General features: G+C 43.7%; 1 protein-coding gene across 1 annotated transcript; it reads right to left on the bottom strand.

Moving 5' to 3' along the window:
* On the bottom strand, positions 1–22,057 carry LOC143832763 (uncharacterized). The gene is made up of 6 exons (XM_077327631.1): positions 21,881–22,057; positions 10,301–10,464; positions 7,888–8,190; positions 6,492–6,647; positions 2,928–3,007; positions 1–2,183 (listed from the first exon to the last, which is right to left on the bottom strand). The coding sequence occupies exons 2-5, from the start codon at positions 10,362–10,364 to the stop codon at positions 2,934–2,936; spliced, it is 597 nt and encodes a 198-aa protein (XP_077183746.1). The 5' UTR covers positions 10,365–10,464; positions 21,881–22,057; the 3' UTR covers positions 1–2,183; positions 2,928–2,933.
* Positions 22,058–23,099: the final 1,042 nt, after the last annotated feature.

Raw genomic sequence — 23,099 nt, 5'->3', positions numbered from 1 at the left:
ATTTATTTATTTATTTATTTATTTCGCACCTTTAAAAAACCTTCAGCACCTGATACAGAAAAATTTCAACAACATCATGATATATAATTAAAATCAAAAATGTAATATGACTACATATGAAGCTGTACAAATATCACAAGTTTTAAAACATTCCTTCTGTAAAAAGAGTGTTATTTATTGGCCTCCTCATGCATGGGAAAGTTCTTCAGAAAATGTCTCTGGTGATACCCTGATCAGGAACAAGGTTCTTCCTTTCACATGTTTTGTTCTGACAACATATACCTGTCATATTTTTATCCTACTCTTCCTATCAGGAGCACAGAAATATATATATGCGAATTGTTTATGATTTAATAGCAGCCCCCTCCCCCCCCCCAAAGGAAGCACCTTGTCTGGGACATAAAGGTTGCTGAGTATGTGGGAGGCCCACTCAGTTTAGACTATACCTGGAAGCACCAACCTGAGTCATTTTCCCATTGGACCAATTACCCATCCCATTACTAAATGAAGAGCTACAGCAACATTGGGTATCCGTGGTAGGAGGAGCACAGTAGACACTGTGTAGATTTCTTCACTACAAGGTGATCTGGGGTAGCTGGCTGGGAAGAGCTCAAATGTACTACTAATTTGACATGTTAGAAAGCCATGGCAAGTACTAGACAATTGATGTCAGTATGCCACAGTTTGTACAAAACCCACCTTGTTTGATGGTGTCCCTTCATCCAGCCTCTTGTGAAATAATAATCACTCCCATCCTTCTTGTAATGTTCTTCTTTGCTGCTTTTGGTTCCGCTTTTATTTTTATTTTTGTAAACCAATATGAACACTGTACATATAAATGCTGATGAGAACAATGATACTTTGATCTTTAAAAGAGGTAAAACTGATAAGGCTTTCTTCCACCCAGGCTGTTTCACCAGATAGCAAAGAGCACAGGTGCTTGAAAGTAATGATGGAAGGACCGGTTGGGGGTGGGAGATACGGTGGTTTTATGCTCTCACCAACCATATCAAACATTATACCTGCAAATTCTGTCATATTGTCTCTGGCCAGTTCACATCTGAAAATGTTGCACTTGAATTGCACTGCAAGCCAAAAATAATGTTAAACATATTGGAACAACATGGGAAAAGAGGACAACTATTAGGAAAACTCAGGAATGCAAGATCTTAGGATGCATATTTTTTTGGATTCTTAAAAGTAAATGAAGAGAAAAGGAGGAAAAGAGAAAGATAGATACATAGCATAGGGCTAGTGCTAACAACCCCCTTTTCTATTCCCTTCTGGGAGCATCATATATTAATTCTTCACTAGTAATGTGGTTTCTTTACAAATACTTGCCATCGAATATCAGACCACATCTACAGAAACCGATAATAAATCTAGCCAAAGCCTGTGTACATTTATTACGAAGTAAACGAACGATGGAGGTTACTTCCAGGGAAGTTAATTTTGAACTGCAGTCTTAGCCAATGAGAGCTGGCCATAATTGATTCATGGTTGCTTGGAGTTGGCTCATCTGACAGTGATTTCTCCATAAACAAAATCATTTTTGAATATGCTGCTTTACAGCTACACTACTTTTCTATTTTAAATTGGTGCTAACTCTGGGGGAATTAAATTGGTGCTAACTCTGGGGGAAAAAAACCTTCCCCAAAAGTTCTTAATGTTATTGAGTCTAGGAGATTTTGTTTGAAGATGTATCTCCCAAAGTCACCTCCATAGAAAGAATTCCAAAATGGCCTTAGGTGTATAGGTTTCACTTTTCAGATGTTCAGGTGACTGATTTCCCCAATAAGACCAACAAAGATTTATTCAGGGCGTTTCCCCAAAGTTAATAGTCCATAAAGTTAATAGTCAAGGTGGAATTTAAATCTGAGTCTTTAGACACATAGACCACACCAGGCTGTTGGCACCTTTTTAGAATGTATCCACAGTTCAAAAAATGGCACTTGGTTCATTGAGCCAAATATGAAAGAAGAGATATAATCAAGTTAGCAAGCTACTTTCTTCCTTGTTCATTAATGTAGCAAATATGAATTCACAGAGCAGGCAGTTATTCAGTGGCTCAGAAGCCATTTAAAACGGTTATTCTGTACTGTATAATGGTTTCCATTGAAGTATCTTAATCCAAGTATTGCATTTGGAAATCTTGTCTTTGTTTTTCTACTGAACTCTTATCCCTGCAAAAAAAAAAAGTATAAAATCGACAGGAAGAATGGTATGCTTTTCTTTAAAACACATAGAACTATTGTTTCAATGGCTTGGACCAGGCTTTTTCAACCAGGTTTTCGTGAAATCCTGGGGTTTCTTGACTGGTCTGGAAGGGTTTCCTGAATAGGTGGGAGTTAATTTTTATAGTTTTGAAAACAGTGTATTAATAATTGATTTGGTGATATGACCATATGTTGTTATGATGACCACCCAGCCCTTTCCCAAAATGGTCAGCGATGGGCCTGGAGGGGGTGGGAAGGGAAGGGGCCCTGAGTGAATTTGTACACAGCTGTGTTTCCCAACTATATTCTGTATGATTATGAAAATTCTGGGGTTTCTTGAAGCCTGAAGAATGTTTCAGGGGGGTTCTCAATGGTAGAAAAATTGAGAAAGGCTGGCTTGGAACATATAAGAAGCTACCTTATACTGAATCAGACCTTTGGTCCATCACAGTCATACTGTCCATTCAGAATGGCAGGAGCTCTCCAGGGTCTCAGACCAAGGTCTTTCACATTATCTACTGCCTGGTTCTCTTTTAGCTGGGATGCCTGGGATTGAACCTGGGACCTTTTGCTTGCCAAGCAGAGGTTCTTCCACTGAGCCACAATTTGGCTGTATTAAACCTCCCAAAAATGGGGAGGCCAGAACAATATAGAACTTTATTTTTTCCATTGGTTTCACTAGTAGCCACTAGACTTGAGAACATATATTACCTTCAGTCAAAAAGAATCCTCTGGATATCCTGCTTGGTGATAAGCATCTCGTTTTTCCCCCCAAGGTAACTTAATGACACCTAAAAGTAAATTATATATTGTATTTTTTTATATTGTACCAATTGAAACAACAAAAATTATTTCTGAAGCCCATAGTAATCACAGAGGGAAGAGCTGGAATTTGTGGTTTTGAGGCAAACCAGAAGGAAAAGCAGTGTTTGTTATGTACTTCTACATTTTTTTTTATTTCTTTGAATTTATAGATACCCTCTCTGCAAGAGCAGACCTCTCTTATTTTACCATGCTACCCTCCTCACCCATGTAGCTCTACCACTCTTAAATCTTCTTTAAAATATACATATTGGCATATAGTAGAGCAGGATCTTTGGGATGATTTGGACCTCACCTTCTCTGCATACTACAAATTTTGAGAATCTGGCTGTACAAAAAGGTCAGTCTTTGTGAAGCGGCAGTTTTCAATGATAACAAAAGTTCTTTCAGCTTAACCTTTCAGCAAAACTGCTATTGTTACATAACATGCCCTGGCCCAGTCTTGACAATGGAAGACTCTTCCTCAGAGTGAAAGGAACTCAACGGGGTCCCCCCTATGCATAAGCTTTCAAGACTCTCAGGATCTCCAGATGGATATCCCATGCCCAATCCACAATAGTAGACTCCTATTAGTGATCATCAAGTAGAGAAAATAAATCAGGAATGCCCAAAGTGGACCTGTCTGCTTCCAGACCTCCTATGGTTTCCCTTGAGACTCCAAAAGAACTGAAGATAATGGGCCCAAGCAGATGTCTGGGCTACATGGAGGGATGCATGTCTTATAGCTCAAGACATGCCTTAAGCCAGTCCTATTCAGGAAGGGAGGGGGTGCAGGATCAGAATTGTGGCAACAGCTGTGGCATGGGATCACCCACAATCAAACATGACTGAATGGCTGATGATGACAACAACATCCAGGAAGAGTTCTCACTACATTTTGTCTTGTCAGGTTAAGGCTTCTGCCTGGCAACATGAGTGATGGAGCTCTCAATTTCCAGTATAACCATTTTGTTGAGATCAAACTCCTGCATATTCAACAACCCAGATAGCTCTCTGAAGAGAGGTTTTTAAACTATTGATACTTGGCTGGCTTCTGATGGACACATCCAATATCCTGGTTTTGAATCTATGGACAGTGCCAATTTTGCTATATCAAAACTCACTGACTAGCTACCAATGACCTTTGTACATCCATATTTAGCTGGTCAGGAGACCAAAGGGTCCCATTAGTGGGTTTACATATTTCCCTGGGGGAGATTCCACTAGGGAAGGGCTTCATGGTTTTTTTGTTTAATTTTTATTTGCTTCCATTATAAACCTGCCTTTCTTCCTACTGGAGGCACAAGGAGACTTATATTTTTCCCCTCTCTCACTTAATCCTCACAACCCTGTGAGTTTTATGTTAGACTAGAAGTAAAGCCCATTTATTAAAATGGGCAGAGCAGGGCCTTCTCCCTGCACATAGTTACGGGGGGGCAATTTGTGTGGCTTGGTGGCCATCCTGGCCGCTCTCGGGCAGCGCTGTGGCGAGGGCTGGGGGGCAGCACGGGCGGTGGCATGACAGTGAGCGTAACCAGGCATGCGAGGAACTACGCACATGCGTGGTTAACCACTGTAGCTAGGGCTGGGGGGCGGCGCAACGGCGAGCGGAACTAGGCATGCGCAGAACTCCACGCATGCGTGGTTTAGTCCCGCATTGTGTCGGCGACCGCAGCGCTGGGCGCAAGCAGAGTCAATGAGTGGCAAATCGGGCAAAGCCCAGAAGGGTAAGTAGGGGTGAGGAGAAGAGTGTGCAGGTGGCCTAATGAACAAGCAGGGTTGGGGTGGGAAGCGGGCGGCCTGTGGCAGGCTGTGGCCATGGGTGCGACGTGGTGGGGTGGGTGGCCAGGAAAAAGGTAGGGAGGCATGGCGGGGGTAGCGGGCAGTTCCCTCCCCGGGCAAGGGCTGTCGCTGGGTGGAGGGAAGGCAGCAGGGGCGCTGTGTCTTTGACGCGGCGGCCCTGCTGCTTTCCCTGGGTGCAGTGGTGTGGGGCAACCCTCCTCCCCAGCAGCTACCCCATCCCCAGGTGAGCTCCAGCAGTGGGAGTCGGGAAAAGAGCAGGGCAACCACGTCTTCAACACGGCATCCCTGCTCTTTTCCCACCGAAGAGGACTCACCGTCTGGAGGGTGCAGCAGCGAGGACAGCTGCCTGGGAGGACTGGCAAGTTGGCGGTGCGCTGTCCCTAGGATGGGCCAAGTAGCCAATGGGGAGCCGCGCTACTTGGCCATGGAGTGCCACTCAGAGGAGCGAATCAGGAACCGCTTTGTGGCTCCTAATTCGTCCTCCGAGTTTTTATCACAGACAGCACCCGCCCCCTCTCCTCCCACTTAGCCCTTAGCCTTTTATTTATACCACTCTGCTGGAGTGGTGTAAAGATGCTGAGCTTCCAGAGTTAGGATTTGAACCAGGGTCTCTCAGGTCCTAATCTGGCAGTGTTTAACCACTACATTACACTTTCTAGGGAGTATTATGCACTGGAGAAATCCTCACAAATACTCTGCAAAAAAAACATTGTTTTTCTGGTTTCTGCATGTGGCACTATTTTAGCCACCCAGGCCCCACTGCCATATTTTCGATTCTGCATGTTACTCACTCCTCATAGCAGCAAACACGGCTTTTTCCAACTTGTTTCCTTGCAGTATTGTAAATTTGCTTTGCTACGACTTTTCCTTTAAGACACTTCCAAGGATGCCTTTTTTTGCATGCATAAACGTAACTGTTTTTTCTCTTCTCCCCTGTATTATCATGCACCAATGGCTGAATGGAAAACCCATGGACTATAAATTCCCATGAGGCTCTGCCAGCAGCATGTGGCAGATTGGCAGTCAGGTTACATTGCTGCTGATCAATGAGTTCCCAGTACAATGGAGGAAGTTCCCCTCCCATGTGAAAATTTGTCAGCCTAATTATTTCAAATGAATAAGTGTTTACTACGTTCTACTATGATATGCAAAAAAATCCCTGCAGTATCAGCACACATGCATAAACAGGAGCGTTTTTCAAAGGGGCAATTTAACAGGGTCAGAAATCTGACGTCGGTGAAGCTTGGCAAGTGAATAATACCCCTAGGACTACACCAAATTGGAGTGGAGTCCATGATGAGCTTTATACTCTATGAATCATGCCTTCATATTTTAGCAGTCATTTTGGACTCTAAAATAACTGGAAATGACTCCAGCATCAATTTCTACTCCTCTCAAAGAAGAGTATATTTTACTGGGCATTTATTTAAATTGTGCTCAGGAATGCCTGTACACAGTTCAACCTGTAAAAGCTTTGTAGAAGGGATACTGTTTTGCCAAACAGAGAAAACAGGCATTTTAAGCAAAAGGGTGCTGATTCCACTGCCCATTGTGTCTGAGAACAAGCATTAAAATGGCATGAACTAGATAAGCATGGAGAAGGTGATTCAGACACCATTTCAACAGGACAATATAAGCAAGAAACAGCCCTGAAGAGGCTATTAAATATACCTTTCTTCTTTCCACAATAGGCCATAGCAAAACCAAAGACCAACAATGCAAATATGGCTACCAGAATGACAGTAATATGATTGGTCTCTTCTGATTTGAGTTTTTCAAGTATAGGTATTTCAGTTACCACTTTTTCAGATGTTGAGGGAACAGGATCTGTAGGAGAAGAAAACATCTCAAGCAAATGTTCTACCTGGATTGTACTGGCTGTGATCATATCCAAATGGCACAAGCCTCATATCCATATGCTATTCATTACCTCAGTTTAGAGCCTCTTGTGGCGCAGAGTGGTAAGGCAGCAGACATGCTGTCTGAAAGCTCTGCCCATGAGGCTGGGAGTTCAATCCCAGCAGCCAGCTCAAGGTTGACTCAGCCTTCCATCCAAGGTTGGTAAAATGAGTACCCAGCTTGCTGTGGGGTAAACAGTAATGATTGGGGAAGGGACTGGCAAACCACCCCGTATTGAGTCTGCCATGAAAACGCTAGAGGGCGTCACCCCAAGGGTCAGACATGACTCGGTGCTTGTACAGGGGATACCTTTACCTTTTTACCTCAGTTTATGAAACTTTCAGGTTTCAAGTCAAATCACTCAGTATTCCTGACCCAAAGTGGCAGTGGCTCTCAAAATTTCCGACAGGCCTTTTCCTACCCAGGAATTTTTAAACTGGAGATGCCAAGGATTGGAAGAATGTGCTACATGGTAAGCTCCAAGCTCCTCCACTAATAACAATTGACAACTATTCATTAACAATGTAACTTAATAATTTGTTTTTCATTTCAGCCTCACCTGTATTCAAATATTACCAACTCCTCAGAGCTAGTGAAACACTCTCTACCAGATGCTGGGTAGGAAGAACAAACTCAGTCTGAATCTGATCCAGCAAACCAGACAGAACAGAAGAAGAGTTGGTTTTTATACACTGCTTTTCACTACCTGAAAGATTCTCCAAGTGGCTTACAATCGCCTTCCCTTCCTCTCCCCACAACAGACACCCTGTGAGGTGGGTGGGATTGAGAGGGCTCCGACAGAACTGCTCTGTGAGACCAGGTCTAACAGGACTATGACTAGCCCAAGGTCACCCAGCTGACTGCATGTGGAGGAGCAGAGAATCAAGCCCAGCTTTCCAGATTAGAAACCACCACTCTTAACCACTACACCATGCTGGCTCTAGGACCTAGCATTCCAACACTCTTCCCATTCATTCATACCTCTTCATGCATTCCCCTTAATTAGAATCTACAAGCTGGTACGATTTGCAATAACCTTGTCATATTTCCTTGATTCTTCATTAAGAGGGGATTGTAAAGTGGTAACAGCTTGAGTCATTGAGTTCAATTCATACACCATTCAACCTTGAGCCAGCATAGCATCTGCTGTTTGTTAGCTCAAACTTACCAACAACCCATAAGGATACTTTTTTCTCTGCGTGACCATTGGTAGACAAAAGGAAAACATGATACATTCTCTGGTCAGAACTCTGTACACTGTTGATATGCAAGGTGGCATTGTTAATATTAATCGCCAATGCAATTCTTCCATGGTCAGCAGTAGTTATATTTTTGAAAGTGCTGATTTCCCAGTGGGTCTTATTGTAACTGATGGACACATCAATAATCTTTTCATTGTTAATGCAGGTAATATTAATATCTTCCCCAATTTCTGCTGTGATGTTTTCATCGCACTTGAAATCTTGAAACTCTGAAAGAAAACAGAAGAAATATACCAGGGATATACATTCTGTAATACCCAATCTCAAATTAAATTAGCTGTTTTGAGTCTGCTTGAAGATATCCAAAATGACCCAAACATTCCTGAAATTCCTGCAGTAACACAAATTTATCTTCCAGAACTTTTGGAGTGCCACTCAGGGTTTTGAAAGGCAGGAGGGAAAGAGATGAAGCCCCCCTGGCAAATAGCTCTATGGTGATGTATGCACCTGCACTGTGCGTCAAAGGAAGGGCAGGATATAAAAATAAAGTTTATTTATTTTTATATATTTTATAGAACCATTATTTTAATGATATCCTCCAAACCTGAGGAATCATTGCTGGAGAAGACATCTAAGAGTTTAATTTAGGGTTTTTTCCCCTATCTTCTATTCTCTTTTTCTCTTTTTGTCTCCTTCTTCTCCTTCTCCCTCCCTCTACTTTTTCAAAGTTTTGTTGGGTGCCTTTGGGTTTCTGTGGGTGGGGGCCTGGGGGGGTGGGAAATTATTCTGTTTGCTGTTTTACATTTACTGTTTTTGGTTTTAAAGTTTTTGGCTTGTTAATTTGTATTGTTGCTGGTTGTTTGGGGGGGGGGGTCATTTGATTGTTTTGGTTTTTTCCCTTGCCTGGGCTGTTCTCCCAAAGCAGCTCTGTCAGGGCTCTCTCAGGATGTAGCCTGAGTAAAGCAGTTGAAGTTGTGGTGATTGAAGGCAGTGGCTTGTGGCAGGTAGCTTGTTTGATTCCCCCACTAGTGTTCACTGCACTGTGTGTGGACAATGCGGGGGGGGGGGGGAATATATCTTTTTCCTGCCAGGGTTGTTCTCCCAGAACAGCTCTGTCAGGGCTCTCTCAGGATGTGGCCTGAGTAGAGCAGTTGCAATGGTTGAAGGCGGTGGCCTGAGTGGAGGAAGGGAAAGGTGAAAGCTGCTTTGAGACACCTTTGGGTTGTGAAAAGCAAGTCTTCCTCTCAATTGTTCTGTATTTGTTAGGGGGGGAGGCTGGATGGGAGCGACAGTGATGAGTCTATAGCATGGATGGAGCACCCAGATTATCCTGAGCTCCTCTATTTGGTTTCTGAGGCTCTCCTGGGGTTTGTGTGTCAGCACCGTGAAGTTTCCCAACTTTTGAGGGTTTTTTGGGGGGATCTCCAGGTCTCCCCTGGAGGTTGGCAACCCTGCACCATTAGTGTTCCTAGTGGTGCAGGGATATTCCCCCAAAGACGAGTGTAGGGCCCCCCTCTTCTGTCCAGGGGAACCAAGGTCGGCACTGAGTGGACCTCAGTGGTTCTCCAGTTCTCACCTGGAGGCTGACACCAAGCACTGCTTAGGCTGCCAGCCACAGGTTTCCGCTGCAGCTCTGGCATGCAGTGTCCCTTTCCCCCAGGGGAGGTGATGGGAATGGGGGAACTGATCTTGCAGCATTTCCCATCTAATCCCATCATCTCCTGCCTGGAGGGTGGCATCTGCATGCCAGACCTAGGAGAGCGAGTTCCTTCCTGGCCTGCTGTTCAGAGCCAATGCAAGTCAATGGCACCATTGACTTGCATTGGAAATCCTTCCCCCGCCTTTCCCAGGGGCTGGGGGGGGGGGAGCTCAGGGAGGGTCTTCCCTGACTCTCCTGCAAGTTTCAAGAGGTCCAATCCTAGGTGCTCCCAAAGAGGGTACCCCTATCCGCTCCATTGGATATAACGGAGATTCGGATTCGGAATTCTTTAGTTTGAGCTTGATTCCCCATAGATTTCTATGGGGAATGGTCTTTGGGAGCCCCTAGGATGGGACCCCCTAGTGCAATCTTCCTGAAACTTGCAGGGGACTCAGGGGTCCCATCCTAGGGGCTCCCAAAGAGGGTGACACCATTCCCCATAGATTTTAATGGTGGGGAAAAAATAATTTCAGCGGGTTAATTGCCATTTCCTCAGTGGAAATCATCTTTCCCCCTTTAGCAAAACCAAGAGCAAAGGACTGTTAAATCCAGCCCTCAGTAAATTATGTTAATATGAGAAACTGGGATTCTCTTCTCTCCTTGTGCAATGAAAGCCAAAACAAGAGCAAGGAAAATGCCACCTTGCACATTATACATATGAGTGATACTGGATGACTCACGTGTCAGAACACTAGGAATAGGCAGTAGTAGGAAGCACAAAGGAAAGAGCTGCAGAGTCTCCATCAAGGAAATGTTGAAGAATTCTCACAGCACATTCCAAGTTCCTTGATGAAAGATGTTTTGGAAATCCAGGTCACAAAACTGAGCAAGTCACATTGTTCACCTGTTAGGAAATTTAAAAGAAAATTAATTTATTCTCTTGAGTCATCTAGAATAGATTCTGAACACAGCCCACCCCAGGAAGTTCTTCACACCATACTGTTTGCAGTGAGTTCTTTAAAAAGGATTCAGTTATAAGATTTCCTTATCCAGGGGGTCAGCAGTCAGAGAACAAAGATGTGACACTAGCTGTTCATAATGGAAAATATGCACTCTGCTCCTTGTATGAGAAAAAGGATCCTTTTCTTCCATAGGTAAAACTTTCTTGCACAAAGCCGTAGGCCATTGCAAGTGAGTTTTTCATCTTCATTTGAAGAGTACCCACCCATCAGAGGTCAAGGCTGTAAAAACAAAAAATCTGATGGTGGCATTGAAGTTTCATTGGTGCCAGTCAGCTATTCCACTCATAAATGTTCCTGTTCATCCCAAACATGTACAGTTCAACAACTCATCAACATACATAGCACAATAAGTGGTAAAATTCTGAGGTGGCAGAGGAAAATATACTACTTTGGACTGCAGGTGAAGAATATTAATTTTAGACTTTTTTCCCCTCAGTGTTCATTCTAATTTTGTGATGATACATGTAAACACGAAGCTGTCTTACAGAGTCAAACTATTGCTCTATGAAAGTCAGCATTGCCTATTTTAACTGGCAGTGGTTCTCAGGAAGAGGTCTTTCACATCACTTACCGTGTGGATTGTTTTTTAATTCCAAATACCAGGAATTAATTAATTTATTGGTTGGTTGGTTGAATTTCTATGCCACCACTCCTAGAATGGCTAGCCCACGGCAGTTTGCAACAAATATATAATATAATAAAAACAACAGAATATAAACTTAAAATCCCCCTCCCCAACCACCCCACCCAAATTCCCCTTACCAAGCCAGCAATTGCTACCATATGTGCCCAGAAAATTGTAAAACAAGGCAGGCATCAAGGACACCGGAGGAGGGACCAGGTCTTCTACATCCTGGCCTCAACCAACTATATGGCGGATGAACTCCATCTTGCAGACTCTGCAGAACTCACATCATTCCACTAGGTGGGGGCCAGGGCCAAAAAGGTCCTGCTTCTGGTCAAGATCAGGTATCCAGTATCACTCCCAAATTCCTGGCTGTGTGTGAGGTCTCTAACTGAACCTCATGGAATCTTTTTGGATGTAGAGGGTCTACCTTTGAGTCAGAATATCTCTCTGATATTCCAGTTGTGACACCGACCATTGATTTGCAGGTTGGCACTAGTGCCAAAAAAGATGCAACTCTCTGGAATGGCATTAATGTGGCCACAACTTTTTATTCCATCCAACCCATAACAGAGAGTTGGCCCAATTTGGGGCACCTGGGAGGAGGCCTGCACCCCACAGCCATCCGGATGCAAACAGAGCCCAGAGGTGACCTGCGACCACCTTTTCCCAGCCATGAAGATTCCTCTGGGGCTCTCCATGACCCATTATGCACGGGGGTTTTAGCGCACATTCGGGGTGGAATGGCGGCGACTAAAATCACTGATAACGCACGGAGCCGGCTGCAACCGGCCGCAGCTTCGGTGCATGCCGCCGAAAAAGCCGCGTCAGTGAAACGCGGAAGAAAGCGCAGCTTCCGGGTGAGCGGGGCGCAACCAGAAGCGGCGCCCGGATCGCCCCGTGCATAATTGGTTACTCTGGGTTTTGCCGCCGTCGCGCCCCACCCCATGCATAACCGGTGTGCGTCGCGTCTTCCCCCTCCGCGTTTTCCATGTGACCCGAAATCGCCGTTTCGGTGGCCGTGCATAATGGGCCAATGTGAGAAGCAACCTTACCAGGAGCCAATAGACACCCATCTCATTTGGCTCCCTTGGTTGTTTGGCTTCGAGCCCCTGGCCACCCACCAGGATCAGACGTGCTCTTACCAGCCGGTCCCTTAATGAGACCCCCCAACACCTCAGGGAGTCCAGTGAACATGCTGGCTCCCTGCCAAATGAGCTCCTCCTTGTGCTCCCTAATCCACAGCTGTGACAACATTTTCAAACAATAGAATTAACAACCCCAACTATAACCAGCACACCAATGACAACCGCTCTTTAAAAATGTCCATTTGTCATCTGAAGTCCCTTGTACCATTTCATTCTTTCCTCATTCCAACACCCACATTATGACTCACTGAGAGAGGATGACTGTATTGCCTATTTTGTCAAAATCATCCTCAGAACCAAGAGCAGAAATTCATGAGATGAAATACTAGTTTTAAACTGAGGTTTGAATTGCATTAATATGGAACCTCAACAGCCACCACAATACATAGATCTGCAGCTACTGCCTTGTAGAAGAAGGAGAAGGAGGAGAAGAAGAAGAAGGAGAAGGAGAAGGAGAAGAAGAAGAATTGGTTCTTATATGCTGCTTTTCCCTACCCGAAGGAGGCTCAAGGCGGCTTACAGTCACCTTCCTTATCCTCTCCCCACAACAGACACCCTGTAAGGTGGGTGAGGCTGAGAGAGCGCTGCTATCACTACCCAGTCAGAGCAGTTTTATCAGTGCCATGGCTAGCCCAAGGTCACCCAGCTGGTTGCATGTGGGGGAGTGCATGCCAGATTAGAAGTCCGCACTCCTAACCACTACACCAAACTGTAAACATCTAGAAACTAAGGTGGGAGATGAGACACCATGACATAGGTCAGTCAAGTATTTATTGATTGGCTTTTTTTCCTCTGCACAAGTTGAAATAGTTAGGAAGGAGTTGGTTATTGAACAATTTGTGAAATTATCAAGCTTTTCCTGCCAAGAGAGGAAGTGCTCTCCGATATCAGAGACAATACTGTTACCTCTTCTACTTGCTTCTGCCAGATTTCTGATGGTCATAGAGGTATTTAAATCTTATGGATATAAAAATGTAGGAGGGGGAACTCTATTTTACTCTTCCTCATGATGCTATGCCCTTGTAGCCATAGATGATGCTTCAATATTAAGTGTTTTAAGTTGCCAAAGTGTGTATGTGTGACATATCTCCCTGAGTATATACCACAACAGAATAACCCTTGTGTAAGTTTATAGTTTGAAAGGAGTTGTTTGGCTACAATGATATTGCTGAGAGTGATGGTGGAAAGTGCTGTCAAGTCACAACTGACTTATTGCAACCTTATAAGATTTTCTGATTGCAAGAGTTTAAATTTGCAGAGATGAGCAAACCACTAGACTGGGGTCGCTTGGCTCCTTCCCCGGGGTCTTCAGGTTACTGGATGCTGCCGCAACCCACGGCAGTGAGCAGCAGCAGGCAGTGGTGGCAGTGGGCAGTGGGTGGAGCTGATGGCAGTGATGGCCAGCAGAGGCCAACGGAGGCATCAGAGCCATGGCAATGGCCGCCTCCATGCGGCCTTGATTGTTTTACGCATGCATGTGGATCTGCACCAGAACTGATTATATGCTAAGATGTGAGAAATGTAATGGGGAATTTTCCATTTTGCACAGCAGGAGGAATGATATTTCAAAGCACCTGGAGACACAGAGACATGAAAGATATTTAGATAGTGTTGCATCTTCCTCCAAAATGGAGGACTTTTTTCAGAAAACCAGTTATGGAGATGAACAAAAGAAATTAGCATTAGCAGAGGGACTTATGTCTTTTCATGCTATTAATCATAATCATTCCTTCAGATCCATGGACTGTACATCACAGACTGTCAAAAAGTTATTCAACAAAAAATTTCCCTGCGCTAGAACAAAATCCGCGGCAATTGTGTGCAATGCGCTTGCCCCATATGCATTATCAGAATTAAAAAGCAATCTTGAAAAAAATTAATTTTCTATCCATATATTCTGACACATCTAATCATAAGAATATAGTTATTTCCATCCATTATTAGATTTTTAGATTCAGAAACTGGAATACAAATTAGAATGTTAGATTTTGTTTCTTTGCCTGGTGAAACTTCTGAAATAATTTTCAGTTCCATTATGGATATTTTTTGGGGAAAAAATATTTTTGGGGAAGATCGCCGCCGCCAGAAGATCGCCGCCGCCGACCAGCCTGCCGCCGCCAACTCAAGTAAGCACCTAGCGCCCGCTGCATTCCCCTGCAGCGGGCTTGCTTACTAGTAATATATAATGCTATTCAAACAGATGCTGATTTGTTGCCCGTAGATGTGGAAACATTGTTATTAAAATATATTCTTATTTCTACATATACACTGAGTGTGTGTTGAAACATTTAAAGAATTTTGTGAGAGTGAGGAAGTTGAATATCAGAAAATACTTGGATACAGTAAAACACGCTGGTTAGCTCTTTTGCCAGCTGTCGAAAGAATTCTGAAAATATACGATCCTTTGAGATCCTACTTTCTATCACAGGATAAGTGTTCTAACATTTTAGAAGAGTTTTTTGAACAGGAATCTTCAAAAATTTGGCTTGAGTTTGTACACAATCAAGCAGCTGTTTTTCAAAATGCTATAAAACTCATTGAAGGTGACAAAATTTCAGTAATCGAGATGGCACATGAAGTTAATAATTTAAAATTTAAAATTCAAGAGCGGTTAGAAAATGCTTTTCTTCCGTTAACTATACGTCATAGTGTAAGCCACTTAGAACAGTGGTCTGTAACCTTTTAAAGTCTGTGAACTGGTGGCGGTGGGGAGGGCGATCGTGCGCATGCACGGCCCTGCTTCCCTTTCCCCCCTCCCACAAAAAGAAGTTTGCCAGGCCGCAAGCTAACCGGCCGCTTTTGTGGCCGATTTGCTTGCGGCCTGGGAAGTTTCTTACTGCGGAGGGGGGGGCGGGGAGAGGGAGCCGCAGCCCTGTGGTTGGGGACCACCGACTTAGAAGAAGAAGGTGCACTAGATTGTGTAGATTTCATGAGTCACGTTAAAAAGTTCTATGGTAACTGCAAAGATTATTTAGAAGAGTGGACAGTACATTACAATGATATTGAGCATCTTCATTGGGTTACATTAAAACAAGAACTTAATTGGAATGATGTGGAAAAATAATTTGATCATATTACTCAAAGTTTCCCAGATAGCAATATTTCAAAAAATGATCTTTTTAATGAGGTATCATTAGTAAAAAAAAAAAATATGCTGATAAGGAAATATGCTGATAAGGAAAAAGTTACATCTTTTCCTTATCACAATAGAGAACAAAAACCACAATAGAGAACAAATGGTTAGAAATATTCCATCATTTTGAAACAAACCATGTTCCATACAAAAATGCACTGAAAATTGTAGGAACTAATGCTGTGACTGGACGTGTTTTTTCTACTGTAAATAAAGTGTGGACATCAGAAAAAATACAATTAAGTGTTGAGACTTTGAAAACCATTTTAGTTGTGAAATATAGTTTAACAAATTCCTGTGACAAATTTCATAACATTTAAAGCAACAACAGCAGTCTCCTAAAAAAATTCACTCAAGTGAGAAATATGCCAAAGAATAACTAACAACAATGCCAATAAAGGTACTCTGAGGGGCTTTACGCACCGGGATCTTTGTAGCAAATTGGTCACTGAATGAAAAATCGCCATTTAAAATAGTGGAATTCGTCATTATGCATACCTGCCTTTGTAGTGGAATCCAGTTGCGTTTTGTAGCGTTTCCCACAGGCTTCCGGTCTCGGCAAAAATCGCTAGAAAGGAAGCGCTATTGCCCAGCTCGTCCCGCCCCTGGCCGTCAAGCAGCCAATGGGCAGCCATTAGCATGCTCCCAAACAGCCCCTTTCCCTTTAAGAAAGGTTTAAAAAAAAAAAACAGACCCATTGCAACGAATCTGTGTTAATTCGTTGCAACGGAGAGACCCATCTAGCTGCCTGGTGTGTTTGAGCTGTCGTTTGATCGTTGCCACGCTCCCTCCGAGTGAAAAAAAAAAAATCCCCCCCCCTCTCACGGGCCCGATTTTCGGCTGAATTAATGTGTAAAAAATAAAGTGAAAATACATCAGCAAACGGGCTTCTCTGTTCTTTGTGCTTAGTGACTGAAGGGGAGGGACTGAAGCCGGGGAAGCCTCTAAACTGAAAGAGGCTCGCTGGTGCGTTTATCCCCGCTCGCTCGGAGAAAAAAAAAATGGCGATCGTTTCGCCGGAAGATCAGAGAAGAGAGCCAGGGGGAGGGACTTTGTAGAAACCGCAACAATGTTAACGAACAGGTCTTTTTCACTAGTGTTGCAGATTGGTTGCAGGAGTGTATCGCTTTCCGGAGGGTGAATCCACTTTTGGGGATTTCCCTGAAAGCGCTACAAGGAAGCGCTTTTTGCAGATTGGTTTCAGGTGTGTGGCAGATTGTCGACGACGTTGTGCATAACAGCAAATCAGTAGCGTTTTCAATTGGCAACCATTTTGCTATTTTGAAGGCGTGCAAAAAGCCCCTGAATCTGAATCTATGCCAAAGAATAAAATAATACTAAAAATAAGTTTTGTTTAATGTTTAATATTTGTTAATTGTAGTTAATTTGTTGAAATTAAATAAAAATTACAATACTATTTTTGTGTTCTATGCAAAAAAGTTTTGTTCCATATTGAAACCCCCCCTTTACCAATCTTGTAGTGATAATGGGGGACCCCCCCTCCCCGGTGTCTCCAAGCTCTGAAGGCTTGAGTGGTGATTCCAGAACTCCAGGCTATGCCTGGAGGTTGGCAGCCCCCTGGTGTCTCCAAGCTGTGCAGGCCTGAGATAATTCCAGGCTGTGCCTGGAGGTTGGCAACCCCCTGGTCAATGGTGTCTCTCTTTACCAATCTTAAAATCTGGTCACTTTAAACATGATATCACTTCTGGGTCATGTGTGCAGTAATGCAGGTGCATTGCTTCACATCAGTTGGGCCTCCCTCCTGTTCCCTTTAAATTCCCCCATCCCCCCACCAGTTCCTCCTTGGCAATCCTATGATGCAATCCTGAACCCTTGAACTTAATGAGTAAACCTGGTTAGGATTTTTCTGTCAATGTAGGATTTAGGAGTTGAAGAGAGTGACGGAATGAAAGATCTTGATCAGGAAGAGGAATGTTGGCAGCCGTAGACATGAAGATGAAAGCAAAACACAGCCAAACACAAACTAACCCTCATCCATTTCTTGAGCTTTTAGGGAAGTTGCACACAATGTTTGTTCTGGGATTATACAACTGAAAACAAACTGCCAATCACCTTATAGCCAACACTGGTGCATTTAAGTGAAACACCCCAACTTGCATAGAACAGCCAAACAGGCTATTTATATTTGTCACCAAGAAGCAGGTTGTGATATATTCACTTCTAAAGAAGCATACCCCTCACCCAGGAGATCTCAATAATTATTGACCAGTCTCAAAAATCCCATTCTTGATTTAATATTCATGTGGGTAGCCATGTGGGTCTGAACCGGCAGAACAAAATGTAAGTCCAGTGACACCTCTAAGGCCAAGAAAGTTTTATTCAAGCTTTTGTGTGCATGCACAGTTCTTCAGATGCAGTGAAACAAAACTTCTTCAACCATTACATATAGATAGAGAGTTGGTGAAGTGGTTAGTAGCCAGGAAGGGCTACTTAGAGTCAAGATGCAGAAGTAACTGAGCAAAAAATACAGTTAAGATTGGGATAACTCATTTGGTACCCGACCTAGGGACTATCTGCACTCACAATTTACTTTGCATTATCTGCAAATGCCATTAATTCAAATTCTCAAGTGAAATCACCAAAACACTGACTTCTGCACCAAAGACCAGCTTTGCCAGGAACCAGAAGTCAATAAACACACATTGGTCAAGTGACCATGTTCTCATTTGATTCTTTTTTTTTAAAGGAATCCAATTGTACCATGTCCCCTAACCTTTAAAAAAAAGGACAAGATGAGAGGGAAAGGTGGGAGCAGTCCCGGGAGCGTTTCTGAGCACATACACCAGAATGGCTGAATGCCTGAATGCCTGAAAGGCTCATCTTTACTAAGAAACACTAATGCTGAGAGCCAGACTTAAAGACAAGTTCAGACTTAAAGACAAGTGTTAAAGAAAAACAAAGGCTTATTCATGAAGGTGGGGAAACTGTCTACTCAAATCACAGCCCAACATGAAAACCTTTCAGGATCTCCCTCACCGTTTTAATTGGCCATGCCTGCCTGAAACTGAGCATAACAGCTTTGGTGGCAGAGGCTCAGCTGGGGAGGGGCAGAAAACCTGACAGAGATGCTGTGTCTGCCCACGGAACACTGTGCAACAGATGCACATTTCTCAGAATAAGCATAAAGAATCCACTTTCATATATGCCAGGGGATAAGTGGAGTGACTCCATGGTGGATCCTATTGTAGATGGAGGAAGATGGTAAATGACATCAGAATCAAAAGTGGCATCAGATGCAGCTTGATTTTTTAAAAACTGAGCCAAAAACTAAAAATAATAGTCCGGATAGCCCAGGCCAGAGTTATCCCATCATATCTTGGAAGCTAAGCAAGACTGGCCCTGGCTAGCATTTGGAAGGTCATTCCTGGCCACAGAGTGGCACATCTGGCGTCAACCATGGCCAGGGCCTTTTTGGTCCTGGCCCCTACCTGGTGGGATGTGCTCCCGGAGGAGCTGCGGGCCCTGTGGGAGCTTTCAATGTTCTGCAGGGCCTGCAAAACAGAGCTCTTCCACCAGGGTTATGGTAGAGGCCAGCGTGGCAAGGAAGATCTGATGCCCCCCCCCAGTATTAAGAGCATAGTGACTGCAAGGTGATCTGTGCTCCCTCCTCTCACTCCCGCTCCTGTATTAGTTTTGCTTTTTGAGGGGTTAGTGGAGTGTTGTCGGCCATGGTCTTTTAAATGTTTTAGGAGTCTGTTGTATATGGAGACATGTCCAGTATGGTTTTAACGGGATTTTAATGCTGCCACGAGCCAGTCATGAGAGTGGCGGGCAATAAGTTCAAATAATAAATAAATAAATAAATAAAATAAATGAAGAATGACCTCCAGGGTGGAGATGTGGGGCGGGCAAAAGCAAATTATGTTTGAACATCTCTTACCAATGCATTTTTTCTAAAGTGTGATCCTTATCTGCAGGTGTTTTTTTTTTTTTTGCAAAATTAGAGGACACCCTAGATGTGTCTTTAAAAATAAATTAGAAGGTTTAGCTTAAATCATGGGATATATTGACAGAAATGGAGGGGGAGAGAGGGGGTGATTGTCAGAGGGGGGAGGGGGAGAAAGATAGGTAGGGAAGATTAACAGAAGGGGAGGGATGAGAAGGAGGAGGGAAATTGCTGGGCAAAGGGGAAATGTAAAGGAAAAAACGCAATGGGGGGGAGGGATGTATTCTTGTAGATTTCACATTTGTTTCATTTAGTAGTTGAGATTCAACCACCACACCTTCAAAAGATAAAGTCTGTTTTGCCATTAGTGTGTCAACAAACTGGTTATCAATGCTGGAATTCAAGGCCAGATAAAACAATATTCTTAAAGAGTGGAATTAGTTGTGCAGGGAAAGAGCAAGGCTGGGAAGGGGGTGGGGAGAACTGTGTCCTTACTATCATATTACAAGGCTATGTGCCTATGCTTATTTTTCAAATAAAGACACACAGAATAGTTAAAGTGATGGCCCCAGAAGTACGCTTTAAAACTAAAGGTTTTTAGAAAGTGACCACTAATCCAGTAACATTGAAGGTTCAGATAGGTCTAATTAAGGTTCAGATAGCAACAATGTGTCCAGGCAAGAGAAAATACACTTGTATTTACCATTTGAGGCAGCAAAATACTCTGAGCCAGTCATGTTGATGTGGTCTTCTATGTTAGATCCTTCCTTCCAGGAGCTACATTTTTTTTCATCAATCATGTGTGGCAGGTGAGGCTGAGACAGAGTAATTCAGGTGTCTGCGTGGAAATTTTAAGCTGGGTCTACCCAGCTCTTAACCAACATTTCTAAATGCTATCTAGAACGAAGTGACCAGATTTTAACATTAGTAAAATGGGACACCATTGACTGTGGGGGGGGGGTCTTTAGTAAAAACATTGGTCTATATGGAGCAACAAAAATTTTCATAGAACGCAAAAATAGTATTGTAATATATATATTTTTACTTGCAACATAAGTACAATTTGCTAGTCTGAAAATACAAATGCAGCATTTATAAGAGTTTCCTGCTCAGCTGAATTCACAGAAAAGTTGTTACGCAAACTTCAGGGAGAAAACATACAATTCCCTTGTCTAGGGCAAAGTACAGGTTTCTCGACAATAAAGTTAAGTATAGATTCCAGTGGGTAGCCGTGTTGGTCGGAAGCAGCACAACAAAACAAGATCAGAGTCCAGTGGCACCTTTAAGACCAACAAAGATTTATTCAGGGTGTGAGCTTTCGAGTGTTAAGCATGTTATTCTTTACCTTTTAAAAAGTTTAATTGCTCGATTTTGAGGGTTATTTTCCCCTTCTTGTTTTTTTCCTGGTGTGTTTTTTTTTTTGAAAGAAATAAAAAAAGCATGTTGAGAAGAGCCTGAGTTACATTGGCAAAAAGACAGAAAGGAGAAATGCTTTGCTCTTGACCTGATGGAGGTTTCCCACATGGAGGCCGTTGGGCCAGGCATTTGTGTTGGGCCAGGTCACCCCACCTCTTTATGCTCCTGCACAGGGGAGCGTTTGGCCCACTGTACTCATCCACCACATATCTGTGCTCCCACGCAGAAGCCAGGCTGACAAGATTTGGCCACACTGCAGGGCAGCATGGGAAGTAGCTGGAGCTGGCTTGTAAGGCAAGGCTTCCTCTGGTCCCTCCTGCCCCTCCCAGCTGAATCACGCCCCCCCCAATGTCTCCTTCAGAAGAGGACGCTCACCCCCACCCTCTGGCCGGTCCAAGGCAGGGCCCCTGAGTTGCCAGGCAGCATGCAGGCTGGGGAAGGGCGATGGACACGAAGGGAGTCACACCATGCCCAGAGCCCATCACCCATGCCCAGGTGCCTAGTGTCTGTCATCAGCAGCAGTGGCGTGAAGGAGGACAGAAAGGTCAGCTTCCAACTCCATGGCCCCTTGCCCTGGCAGGAATGGCCCCACACCCAGAAGGGGAAGCCGCCACCGAGGAACAGATGGGGGGGGGAGTGGAGTAACAGGAGGCAGCTATGCCTTGCTCAGGGCTTGCATCGCCTGGCTTGGCTCTGAGCCTCCCTGGCACACAGGGGAGGTTAAGACATTGGGAGATCTGTGACTGAATTTTCCCACTGCATGTGGAGAAACCACCTGAAAACTAAAGGTTAAATACCCCTCTCATCCCCACTACTATTCTGCTCAGCATTGTTTTCTTCAAATCTTACATGTTTAAAATATGAAACTTTGTAACATGCATTTGTATACTATGTGCATTTACTCACAATACACTCCAAGCACATGATCTTTGACTGAGCACTGTCTTATATCCTTCCAAGGACATTTCGGCATGAATAACAAGCTGGAATTTAAGCTTAAGCAATATCCACAATGGAAAGAGAATCAGGCAGAAACTTGTACTCACATACAATAAATTACATGTCTTACCTAATCAGTGAGTTACAGCCCATTTTCTTGAAAGAAAAAGTTAGATGCAGGGTCCATGTTGGCTGTTGTAGGGTGCAGATCTAATACTTTGTATACTTCGGTGAAAGCAAAGCAGTTCTCTCCAGGAAGTGAAACAAAAAGTTGTTGCTCAGGAATTCCTTTCACTTCTGATTCTTTGTAATCATTCTGGAATTTGACCTTGCTGCTAAACCAATGGTTACAAAAGGTGAATACAGTTCCTCTTATGAACAAGGAAGCTCTAAGTCTAAAGTGGCTTCTTCAACAGTGACAGGCTACTTAAACTTGAACAGGGGAAGCTTCTGTCAAGCAACACACAGGGCCATTCCGCACCATTGGGAGAAAACCATGATCGGCACTGTTTGGTCCAGCGCTATTTTTTGTAGCGTCTTACCGTCATTTCACACCTAATGGTTATCTCCATTTTTGTAGCAATATTGTTCCTTTTCCAGCATTCCTCACCTGCTTCCAGTTTACAGACAAGGAGCAATGAGTACGCTACAAACTTGCAGTGCCGCCTCCAGCTCGAGCATGCCAATAACTTCTGACAACCTATCAGAATCGTTGGTGTGCACAGAGCCCAGCGGCAACCCCCCTAATTTTTTTTAAATAGAATTAATCATCGCAAGAAATATTCATTCATTCACAGTTGCACAGGTAATCTTTTAAAAATCCACTTTTGCTTTTTTCTCCCAATACCTTATCTCTCTCATATCCACACAATGTGAAGGAAATAAGGATGGCAGCCTCCAGGTGGAATTAGTCTCCTGCTTCCCCTGGAATTACAATTTATCTCCAGACTAAAGGGATCGTTTCCCCTGGGGAAAATTTATGCCTTGGAGAGTTGATTCCAACTGAGGTCTCCGCCCATCCCTGGCAGTTACCTAGCCTGGATCTGGCAATACCACCCCCCATCTCTGCAAGACGGAGCTCTTCCACCAGGCATATGGTTGAGGCCAGGGCAGCTCTCCCATCAGGGGACCCCCTCCAATATTGAGATCTCTAACATTGAGATCATTGTTAGATCTATTGCATTGGCGCCACCCTCTTCTGAATATTATTCTCCCCACCAGGCTGAACTTGGGGGGAAGTCAGGTAAATACAATCAGAATTGTGACCACCACCGCTTATATGTTATATGTGACGTTGTTGATGTTAATTGGGGTTTTTATGGGGATTTTATTCTGTTTTAACTGTTTAT

Source organism: Paroedura picta, chromosome 3 (genome assembly GCF_049243985.1).
Source record: "Paroedura picta isolate Pp20150507F chromosome 3, Ppicta_v3.0, whole genome shotgun sequence".
NCBI lineage: Eukaryota > Metazoa > Chordata > Lepidosauria > Squamata > Gekkonidae > Paroedura > Paroedura picta.
Note: the sequence above shows the minus strand (reverse complement) of the source record. Positions and strands in the feature narration are given on the sequence as shown.

Excerpts from the sequence above, each read along its gene's own strand:
- LOC143832763 (XM_077327631.1), bottom strand. The coding sequence starts at position 10,364 with ATGGAGACTCTGCAGCTCTTTCCTTTGTGCTTCCTACTACTGCCTATT. Across the intron at positions 8,191-10,300 it reads TATTCCTAGTGTTCTGACAC|AGTTTCAAGATTTCAAGTGC; the intron begins GTGAGTCATCCA and ends GTTTTCTTTCAG. Across the intron at positions 3,008-6,491 it reads CTATTGTGGAAAGAAGAAAG|GTGTCATTAAGTTACCTTGG; the intron begins GTATATTTAATA and ends ATTTACTTTTAG.